This window comes from Passer domesticus, chromosome 11 (genome assembly GCF_036417665.1).
Source record: "Passer domesticus isolate bPasDom1 chromosome 11, bPasDom1.hap1, whole genome shotgun sequence".
Taxonomy (NCBI): Eukaryota; Metazoa; Chordata; class Aves; order Passeriformes; family Passeridae; genus Passer; species Passer domesticus.
In genome coordinates this window covers 23,601,992-23,613,172 of record NC_087484.1, presented here as the reverse complement: position 1 = coordinate 23,613,172, position 11,181 = coordinate 23,601,992, and the positions used below count along the sequence as shown (strand labels likewise).

Sequence of the window (11,181 nt, the reverse complement as noted above, 5' to 3'; positions counted from 1 at the left end):
CTGAATGTGAGGGGGGAAAACACACACTTGAGCAGAACTCAAGGTAGTTGTATTAACCCACCGAAGTGCTTTAGGCTGTGGTGTTTAATGTAGCAGCAGCTGAGGATAAAGTGCCAGCTGAGAAGTTCCACTAGGGATGCCAGATGCCCATATTGTGACACTTTTTATTTTCTCCCTTTCCCACTCTCCTCTATTTTTCTCCTATCAGAGTTAAAGGAAAAGATAAACCAGAAAAAGCTACAATATAATAACCTTGCATCCATGGTGTTCTGATGTGACTGATGTTTGCACCTTCAACAGACTTTAACACAGATTCAGGTTTGAGACTAAAATCAGGGCCAGATTTGGTGGCTTTGAGTCCTTTCAATGACTGCTAGCTCACAAAGTGTTCCTTTTTTTCTTCCCCAAAAGAAGACTCTGTTAGTTTCTTCCCAAAATGAGGTGAATATAAAAATAATTAGAGCCTGACTGAGACTTTCAGTTTCCAAGTGAAACAAGAGTATCCTTTCCTTTATAAAGAAATTTGGAAATGTTAATGTGGGTTATCACAATGAGTTTTTCCTCTCAACTTTTTCTTTTGAAAGAAGTCTGGGATGCTTATCCCACACCCATTTGCCTTGGACCAGTGCTCAGGGCCACGCTGTTGAGCTGGCATTCCCAGGAAGAGAGTGTGTTCCTGCTCGTGTCCCCCTTAGGCCAGTGCCACAGACAGATGACAGTGAGAAAAAGGGGCAATTTTTACCTGAAAAATCTCTTTCAAAACCAGTTAGGTTCAGGATACAACCTCTTGAATTATAAGAGGAAGTCATCTGATTGCAACTTTTGCAGCAAGTGGGAAGGAATCTTCTGTACATCACCATAGGGGCATGCTGAAAGGACACATTTCTCATCTAGTTCTGGGGGGCATTTTGAGCCATTTCATACTATCAAAGCTCTGCTTATCAAACATAAATCAGATTCAAGTGCCATGTCCGTGTTCTTTGTTCACTGCTGTGTATGTTGTTGAGAGTGGGAAAAGCTTTACTGAAAGTTCCCAGAAAGGATGAAATGTACTTCCTGGGGCAGACCCAATTAACAGCAGTTTCTCTAACAAGTTTATGGCATTTATTTATGTTTTCGCCTTTAAGACTTCTTTCTACTGGGAAATCTCTGACTCTTATATAATACAAGTACAGTCTAGCAGGGTGGAGTCATTGGTAAGAGGTCATTAAGCAATACATTCCTTTAAGTCGCTGCTGTAAAATTGTGTGGTTCAATTCAAAACGCAGCACAGAGTGGCAATTACCTGCATTAGCCTGATTCTCTGTCTGAAATTATTTAGTTGTTCCTAATATTCCTACTACTAGCCACACTGGGGAAATGAAAATTCCATTTGAAGGGAATCTGTCTGTTCCACCAAAGGTCAAAGAGCAGCTTGGCACAGCCCTGGCGTACACTGCTGCACTTGTGCTCCGTGCAGCCCCTCTTCCTCTGTTCCTCAGCAGCCAGAATTGTGATTTTCTTTGCCCTGGGGCCTCAGTCTGGCTCCCTCAAGACCTGGGAAGGGTCCCCAGTTCTGTACATCCACTGAATGCTATCCCTGATTAATTAATCTGAGCACACAAATCCCAAAAGGTCTTGGTATTTTGGGAAGGCAAATGGTGTCTTACAAAGTCAACTGAGATCAAGCTGGATTTGCCAGTTGTACACAGATGCCCTAGCAATTTGAAGGGATTGATCTGATATTTTTGGTGATCAAAACAACCAGACACGTGCTGCTTGTGTCAGGAAAGCTTCCTGGGGGAATGTGAGCAGAGGGGAGGAGAAGATGCCGGATTTCCAGAGAAGGGAGAGCCAGTGAAGAAGTAAGTAGCTGTAGACAGCAAGGTGTAATCTAGTAAATCCTCTGAATAACTTAATTAGATTTGATTCAGCAAAACACATGTCCAGCTTCTGCTGAACACCAGCCAGTGTTGGGGGGCAGGGGCTTTCATGAATCCTGCAGGAAACAGCTATTGCAGAGATTAAAGGAATTGGGCAGAAGAGGTACTGACATACTCCTGCTTTGATGAAGATTTTTAATCTAAAGGTGCCAGATTTGGTGATGCTGCCAGAGAAAAGTATCATGAAACTGGCTAAGGGGAAGGGGCAAAGGGTTTCATTACATGAGGCTGGGAGGAGCGAGGAAGCTGTAGCCCAGTCAGGCTTTGCCCTTCTCTTTTCCCTCCTCACCCCCCACTCTGTGTGAATTTTGCATTCACACATAGGGAAAAAAGGAGAAACACCACTGAATTCAAGGGGGAACACACTGTTCTTTTATGTGGCATCAAAGATACAGAGCAATTGTGAAAAAATCTGGGTTTTTTCCTGTTTAGGTTTTGCTGTCAGACTCCAGGTAGCTGTAACTCAGCACAGGTCCATTTTGGAGCCAGCTGGAAGTCTGGTGGGCGTAATTGCATTGCTGCCTGTACAGTTCTTGACTTGCATCAAGGTGAAAAAGAGAGGCAAGTCCACTGCACTGCAAAAGTTTTGGAAAGTGCTAGAGAAACAAAGACGTCCCTGTGAAAACTGAGGTTGTAGAAATCCTCTCTGTTCACTTCTTGTTTTTAAAGGGTAGCCTTCCCCACTTGTGCCAGATGATTTGGCTCTTCTTCATCCTTCTTGCTTCATAATGCTTGGATCAGCTTTTTAGTGGGCAGTGCTTTTTGTCGGGACTGTCAAGAGGTGATCTCCAGAGCAGGATGGATTTTCTGTCTTCCTCTGGCTATCTCGCTGCCTGGCTGTGTGCTTTTTGCCTCCTCTGCATTTTGTCTACTCATCTTTGTGTTTTACTCTGCCTTTTAGTTTCTTCCCCAGTTCTAGCTCTTTCTGACTGTTTTTGGACAATCTTTTGTTTACTTTTTGCCAAGTTCCATTCTTTTGAGGATGTTCAGAAACTGGATCTGGTCCTCAGATATATACAATCCAATTTATAATGGATGCCAAAAATACATTTTCATCATGACGCTTTGAAGACATTTATTTCAATTTACTTAAAATGTGCCTAGGTCAAACCCTGCATGTGTATACAAACTTAACAGCAAAATGAGACGTGCCTCACCATTTAAGATTTGTTTGCTCACGACTGGATCCTGCACAGACTTGCAGATATCTTCTCTGTTGAAGAGCTCGTATCAGCTTGGGTTCTTTTTAAATTTGTCTACTTATTAAGCTTCTCATTATGATAGTATGTGAGTATCCCGAAGAAACACTCTGTTTAGGAGTTAAATGACCTGCTGGTGGTCACTTAATGACTGAGGTTTGCAGCAGAGCTCGTAGCTGAGCTGTAGCTCTGAGCAGAGCCCGGGAGCTGGCAGTGTGGGCTGTGCTGGGGCTGGCAGCCTGGTGTCTCACCAGGGAACAGCAGCGAGCGTGCTGCGCTCTCCCCGGATTCCAGCAGCAGCGACGTGACCCCGGTGCCTGCCGCAGGCACTGCCGCCCAGCCGGGGGAAGCGACATGTACGGCAAGGAGGGAGATACTCTGGCCTGTGAAATCATCTATAGCTCAGGGGACGCCTCCGAGGCCAGAACCCAAGGGTTGCAGTCCCAGCTCTTCCCCTGCCAGCAGCTGTGCGAGTGCACAGAGCTCTGTGCTGCAACCTTGGGGTGCGGCCACAGCTCACACAGAGCTGTCCCAAAGTCACTGCAGGCAGAGCTGAAAGCCAGCACTCCATATGCAACGGCAGCAAGTATCCAACCCCGGGCTTTGAGAAGGAAAAGAGGAAATGGGTACTGTTTTGGTCTCCTGTGTCACCCACCCCAAGTCATTCTGCTCAGCCAGACCAGATAAAAGGTTTATGACTCTGCCTTTCCTCTCTATCAAGTACTTTGTCTCTTTGGAGTTTGCATTCCTGGAGTTCATTCCCCTCAACAGACTCAAGTGAGACTGTTGTTACCCGTGTGTCTGCAAGTATTTGATTTTCACTCTGGTTTTCCAAGGGGAGCAACAAGATCCTGGTGTTCCTCCAGTCACGGCACTGTAGGTGCAGATTCCTCTGCTGCTTGTTTTCTGCCATTGCTGTACTCACATTAGATAGATGAGACCTCTGACACGGGTTTTCAAGTGATATGTTCAAAGCCTGGGGAGAGGAAAGGGCTATGGCTACAAAATTAAAGTAAATCCCCAGGAGTATGGGCTGAAATAACCTGGTGCCATATAACCTGCTTGGTAACCTCTTAAGTGTGCAGTACTTTTGCATTTACAAAAGAGTTTTCATTTAAAAACAGGGTAAGTCAGGCTTTATCCATGGCAGATTTTTCCCCACATATTTCCAGGAACAACAGTATTTCCACATTCCAGAAAGCTCCCAAAGCAAGCTCCAAGCTGAGGTGTATTTTGGGACTCTGTAAGCCTCGGGTTTCTAAACTGTGCACCACTGAAAGATGATGCAAGAGGCCAAAAGGCACAGTGTCATCTGCGAGAGAATTCAGATTTGGACTGTATGGTGTATCTGACTCAAAGCTACTAACTTTTGGTGGAAATGATGTGGCACCTCAGTCATGATCTTCATTAAAAAATTCTCCCTGTCTTTGCAGAGATTTTCCCTGTCCTCTCTGTCTGCTTTGTGGCATCTCACAGATGAATCTAATTAGGAAGATTTAAGAGGAGATCTCATAGGAAAGCAACAACTTCTCCCTGCTGCCACCCTTCCACGCCTCGTGGCTCCTACTTTGCAGTGACTTCTCCCACCCCTCAGGAGAACAAGCAGTTCTGAAGCAATGGGGTGAACAACACCAGTTTCCCATGTAGTTTCACACATCTGGGTGACTGAGAACTCCAACAGCTACAATCTCTGTAAAATTTTGCTACGTTTTGGAGGGGCGCAGTGATGGTGTTTATGTGTGGGGTTTCTGCTATCTTGTAAGGCTTAAGCCCACACAAGCGCTCCAGCTGAGGCACGGGCAGACTCCCTCCCGTTTTTGCACAGAGAACTGCTCTCCAAAGGCTCAGGAGCGGTCGCTGGCTCTTCTGTCTGTCGGGAAAGAAGTCAGACGCTAGCCAAAAGCCTGCAAGCTCTTTTGGGGAAGCACACGGGCACTGCCTGGACACACAGGTGACCGCACGCCTCAGTTCTGTGGGAAGCAGCTCCAAACGCGGCTGGCAGAGCTGCAGAGCGGGAACTGGCAGGCTGCTGTATGAAGTAAACTCCAAAGCTGAGCATCTGTCGTAGAGGATTGCCTCTCTTCCCCCACCTGCCCTTACAGGGGCACTTCCAGTCTCCCCAGGACCTTGCTGGGACTCTCCGGCTCTCAGCTGAACCGCCTTCTCCTCGCCGGTCTAAGCGTGCCATGATTTAAGCCTCCTACGCGCCTCTTTTCCCACCCGCTGGGGGAACTCCGGCTCCGCGGGTTGAGCAGCGGGGCCACGCCGCAGACAAAGAAGGGTTCTCTGCGCGCTGTCCTTGCCGAAGGACGGCGTGCGGCCCCGAGCTGTGCCCGCCGGGGCTGCTCGGGGCTGCTCGGGCCGCGCTCCGGCGGCTCCGGGCGCTGCGCGCTGCCCGCGGCGGGGCGGGGCGGGGCCGCGTGATGCCACGTCCGGCGGGGGAAGCCCTGCCCGCCCGGAGCCGCCCCGCCGCCGCTCGGCGCGCAGGTGGAGCGGTGCCGGCACAGCCCAGCCCGGCACAGCCCAGCCCAGCCCAGCCCGGCCCGGCCCCGCGGCGGGAGCAGCCCCGCAGCCCGCCCCGCGCCCCGCCCCGCCGCGCTCCGCCCGGCCCGGCGGCGCCGCAGCCGGCAGCATCGCGGCGGGACTGCCCGGGGATGCAGCCGCGCTAAGAACAAAAGCCCTCAGCGCGCTCTCGCTCCGGGGCTTTGAAGCGGCGCGGTCGAACTTGGATCTCTGCCCCCCTCGGCCGAGCCGCGGCGGCGTCCGGGGCTGAACTCGCCGGCGCCTGTTCCCCGCACGCCGCGGGCAGCCGGGGCTCGCCGCCCGCCGCCCTCGCCCGCCCGTCCCGCCGGGGCTGCCCGCGGAGGGGCCGCGCCCCGCGCCCCCCCGGCCGCCCCCGCGCCGCGGGACCTTGGCTTTGCCCTTCGCACGGCAGGTGGCGGGGCCAGCGGAGAAGGATGCGTGTCTTCCCGTGGGGATTTTGGCTGCTGTGTGTCGCCTCCGCCCCGGCTCGCGGTGACAGCGGCAGCAAGGCGAGGAGCTGCGCCGAGGTCCGGCAGCTGTATGGAGCCAAGGGCTTCAGCCTCAGCGGCGTGCCCCAGGCCGAGATCTCCGGTGAGTCCCGCGGGGCCGGGGCGCGGTGCCGCTGCCGCCGGGGATGCCCGGGCCGGGCGCGGGCAGCGCTCGCCGCCCCACGCTGGAGTTTGTCGCGGGTCGTGGGCGGCCAGAAGTCGGAGCCGAGAGGTTTCCCCAAGAGCCGGGCTCCCCTCGCCCCTCTCGGCACCGCCGCAGCCCTGCCCGGGCTGCCAAGGGTCTCTCCCGGCGGTGGCGATGCGAACGGAACTGTGAGAGGGGGGTGGTCGCACCAAGTGTTCAGCGGTGGCTCTTTCTTTTTTCTCATTGTCTCCTTGCTTCTGTTCTGAGTACAATTGAAACGGGTTCCAGGGTTTTCATTCGGAAATCAGAATAATCGGAGTGTAATGGGTTTTGGTGTCGGGGCTGGAAAACGCCACGAGGTTGTGAGAGAGGAATTGATTTGTTTAAATCTTCTTCTGGGTGGGAAGCAAACGCGTAAAGGGTATTTGCCACTTACGGAAAATGAAGCAGGAGTAAAATGACTGTGTCAGACGTGAAGTGCAGAGAAAACCTGTGCAACCTACATTAGAGTGTGTCCTCTTGCCTTCATTCCGGCTTTGGCTAAATCTTGGTTGATTTCCTCCTCTTTGTAGAAACAACTGAAATAGCAAGGAATATTCAAGGTCTGGTTTGTTTTGGGTTTCGATTTATTTGTTTTTTTTTCTCTGAAGGCTTGGGGAAAATATGCTGATGCATTGTAGGGTTTTTTAAAATTCTCATCAAAGTTTTGATACACCAACTTGTGACCCATATCCAAGAGCCCTCCCCTCGCTTGTGGGGAGCTTCCTTCTTCAGACAAAGCGCAAAACATGCAGGCGTACGTGCCAGAGCCAACCCACAGGGACACCCCAGTAAAACTGCAGTTTGTACTGCACATCTAAGCTACACAATGCCTTATGTTGAATATTTCATCAGGTAATTTTTCAGAGAAACCAATTTGTTGTCTGACCAATGAATGGAGAAGGCTGAACCATGTACATGCCTCATAAATGTGAATAAATTAATACCTTCTTTGTCAAGTTACAGCTGAGAGTAAATTTCCCAAGCAAAACGAGCAGTCCTCAAAGTTAAACAGTGGGGAGTTTCAGAATCGTTTGAACATCACTATTAATGGAATAGCACTTCAGCTGAGCAAGAAAGCGGCTTTTTATGAGTTTGCATCTAATTATTGCAGATGTGAATACATTAGCCGTGGTGTTTCAAGTGGGAAGTTCTTGGAAGGCTGAGTGTTTACAAACACTGGTGGAGGTGGCTGCAGCCCTGCACGCGGGGATAGTACTACGGGCAGCCAGCGAGGCTCGCAGCAGCTGCGGTCACAGCATCGCCTGTCGCGGGCCAGCAGCCAGTAAAACATCTTGTACCTGCAAGTGGCTGAGGTTCCAGGAGTGTCAGGACACAGATTTCCAGGATCCAGGAGTTGTTTCCTGCTGTGTGTTGGTATGGGCATACACGCTGGCAGTCTCAAGGCACAGTGGTTAAAATTGGAGTATCAAACCGGGTGCCTCTGGCTGTTTCTGTAGACAGGGAAACTCTGTAGATAAATGCCATGAAAACTTGAGGAATACTGCATGGAAAGTAACACAAAGAAGTGCTTGGAGGAAGAAGGTCCCACTAATAAACCTGCTGCTGCTACCATTAACCTGGTGTATAAAACAGCTGCCAGAGTTGATGATTTTCATTGGTAATTACCTCCTGACCCATGCGCATCCAGGAACGCACTTCTGTGCGCTGTATAACTTGCCCAGTGCAGTTAAAACATCAGTGAGTGTAGATACAACCTTAGAAACATCCTGACAAAGCACAGTGTTGTGTATCCTCTGTGCTCCTCAGCAGCTGTGCAGGTTAGTGCAAAGGCTGGTGCCAGCTTTGCTGTCTCCAAGAAGAGGAGTCTCAAGAGCCTCCTTGCAGTTTCCCCACACGTACCAAGTACAGGCTCATGCAGTTTGTAATTCCACATTTGCTCGTTGCTTCAGGCTGGTTCCAGTGGCAGCAGTTCAGCTCGCTAAGCATGGGGGTTCCCCCTGCATGGAGCCTTCTCAGGTGACACCACTGTCACCTGTGAATGCATCCCCGGGCACACAGCTGAGAGGGCAGGTGTGTCCAGCCATGTCTCTACTGAAAGGAGAGGAAAGGGTTTGGTTGTGCCAGGGCAAGTTCAGATCAGATATTGGAAAGAAATGTTCACTGAAAGATTAGCCATGCATTAGGATGAGTTGGTGGAGTCACTCAGAGCTGTGCATACGGGGTTGTTATGGTGGATAAGGGGTAGTTTTGGTGGTGCTGGGTTGATGGCTGGATGAGATAATATTGAAGAGTTCTCCCAACTTTGGTGATTCTGTGATTGGGCAACTTTTGGTTAAGTTAAGAGATGTTGATGAAGTGTTGTCCCCAGTTAGACCTGTGCTGAAGTTTCCTGACGGTGGCCTTCATGTTTTAAGAGCTACCTCATGAACCAGGTTTTTATTCTTTTCTGAGCTGTCTGGAGACAAAAGCCCTTTCCTTTGTCCCTCTCCAAGAAGACCTTGCTGTTCTTCCCTCTACTGCTTGCCCTGAAGCAAAGGGGAACATTAATTTCTTAGCCCTGTGTCCTTGTCCCCAAAGTGGTGCTGCTGTGCTCTGCTGACCTTGCTCCTCTCTGCCTGTACCTGGCTCCAGGCAGTGCTTGGTGTGTGTTGGTGGCACAGCAGCCCAGCCCCAGGAGCCAAACCCCACACTGCAGCCCCAGAGCTGCCCTGCAGAAGGAGTTCAGCGAGCTCCCAGCACGCAGGCTCTGACTCAGACTGAGATTGGCAGTGTTTGTGTTGGGTTTAGAACACTTACTGCACACTTTACACCTTCTAATCTGTATTCTTAGTTATGATTTGAGGGGATTAGGAATAATCTAGTGTCTCCACGGCTCACCAGAAGGTAGTCCCTGCTTGTGGCTGCACGGATCAGTTGGAGAAGAGTCACACAGTTATTAGCTGGCTAATAGATAGCATCTGATGCAGGGATAGACTCTTGGCTTACCAGATTTCTCATGAACCACCTAGACAGGGTTTCCTGGTTTTTTGCTAATGTTGTACAATGCCTTTAACATGTCTAAGCACTTTAAATGTGTCAGGTGCTGTTATTAAGTGTGTTTAGGGAATACACAAGGTGTTATATCTCAGTACTTTGAAGTCAATGGCAAAATTCCCAAACATGAAAGCAGTGTCTGCTCGTGTTAGCAGTCCTGACAGACAGCATGCGCCCAGAGTCTTGGGTGAAGAGCTGCCTACAGAAAGTTTCTAATGCTGAGGAAAAGCCCCCTACTCCATGAGTTTGGGAAAGTTAGACTACTTACTCCCTTGAGATGTACTACTAACTCAATCACAGCTTTCCTGCGAGTTGGAGAGTGTTCCCACTCTCCTTTTGGATGACCCACACCCCTGTTCTATGATTGCTACAAAGTAAGGGAAACCAGTTTGAGAGGTTCCAGGTTTTGTGTTTCTTCTGGAGGCAGCAGCTGTTCCACTGTCTCACGTTCCTGCTGCCCAGACACCACGATCCCACTGCTGCTCTAGGGGTGCTTCCTATTGCCTGTGTTAGGGACTGGCTCACCGTGTGGCTTCTGATAGAAGAGGGTGAGCCCACAGCACCACAAAATATTGCTCTTTTGGGGGGAATATCCCACTTTCTCTGACTTATGGGAGTGTCTTGGGGTTACGGATGTTGGATGGGTGACTGCTCCCCAGTGTCTCGAGCAGAGGTTCCCTCACGGACTGGAGAAGACCTGAGCGTTGTGATTTGATGTGTATGTGCTTGGCCCTTGTTCTCTGTTTGGTGTGGACTTCTGCTTTGGTTTGTTTATTCCTGGGACTAATTGTTTAGCCACTAGATGTGGCTTGCTGTTAGATTGATCTTGTTGACATGGCAGTGGGAGCTAAATAAAGGAGGGTACAGCAAAAAGCCAGCTGGACTTTGCCAGGCTGCCCGTCCAGTCACACATCCCACACAGATCCTTCCCTGGCTCCCCAGCTGAAAGGAGTCAGAACAATTGTTTTAACCTTTTAGTCCTTTTAGGCTGTGTAATTAGGTTTTATGATGAAAACATTGTCAAGTGTATGTGTCTGAGCCCTTTAGAGAAGTGTTATCTAAGTAGAGAACAGGTCTGGCAACCAGCTGGGACTTGATCAGGCTCTTGGAAGGGGATAATGGAACCCCATTTCTTGGAGGATATTTCAGCTGCTGGCTCTTCCAAAGTGGGACAAGCCTACATCTGTGATTTGGAACATAAAATCTGGGGCTCCTCCTTGCCCAAGGAAAGAGCTGTACCCATGACTGAAAATCGCTGGAGTGCCCCTTTTGGGGTGGCCATTCCATTTGGGTTGTTTTTCCTCAGGGCAGAGGGATTTCTCAGGATCAGCTCCCAGACAGAACAGCATCCCGTTAATGAGCTGCATTCCTTCGCGGCAGATCAGAACGGCAGCCTGCTGCCTTTAGAGTGCTCTTTCTGCCGAGGCAAAACACCGGGAATTGTGCCTTCTCCTCCGTCTGGCAGGTGTTTTGGTGGGACTGACCGGGGAGGCGGTGAGCGGTGCCGGGAGCGCTCGGGACGGGATCCGTGTGGACCGGGATCCATGGATCGGGCCCCGCGGACCGGGATCCGTGTGGATCGGGCCCCGTGGATCGGGATCCGTGTGGATCGGGATCCGTGTGGATCGGGATCCGTGTGGATCGGGATCCATGGATCGGGCCCCGTGGATCGGGATCCGTGCATGGAGCGCTGCCCTCTAGCGGCATTCCCGGCTCGGGATCCTCCTGCCGGCTCCCGAGAGTGCTGGGAGCTGCTGGTGTGATTTTTGAGAGAATCTGCCCTTCTGTCGCTGTGAGATGGATGACTAAGCTCTCCACCACGTAATTATCCTTATCAGCTGTGTCTGAAAAAAACCCTCTATTTCAAC

The 11,181-nt window shown here is 50.6% G+C and overlaps 1 protein-coding gene across 1 annotated transcript in view; it reads left to right on the top strand.

Annotated features, from left to right (window-relative positions):
• Nucleotides 1-5,708: 5,708 nt before the first annotated feature.
• Nucleotides 5,709-11,181, top strand: part of GPC1 (glypican 1) — a 200,714-nt gene continuing 195,241 nt past the window's right edge. Inside the window, exon 1 of the mRNA XM_064435837.1 lies at nucleotides 5,709-6,235. Coding sequence (XP_064291907.1) covers nucleotides 6,079-6,235 — 157 coding nt within the window. The 5' untranslated portion in view covers nucleotides 5,709-6,078. The remainder of the gene's footprint in view (nucleotides 6,236-11,181) is intronic.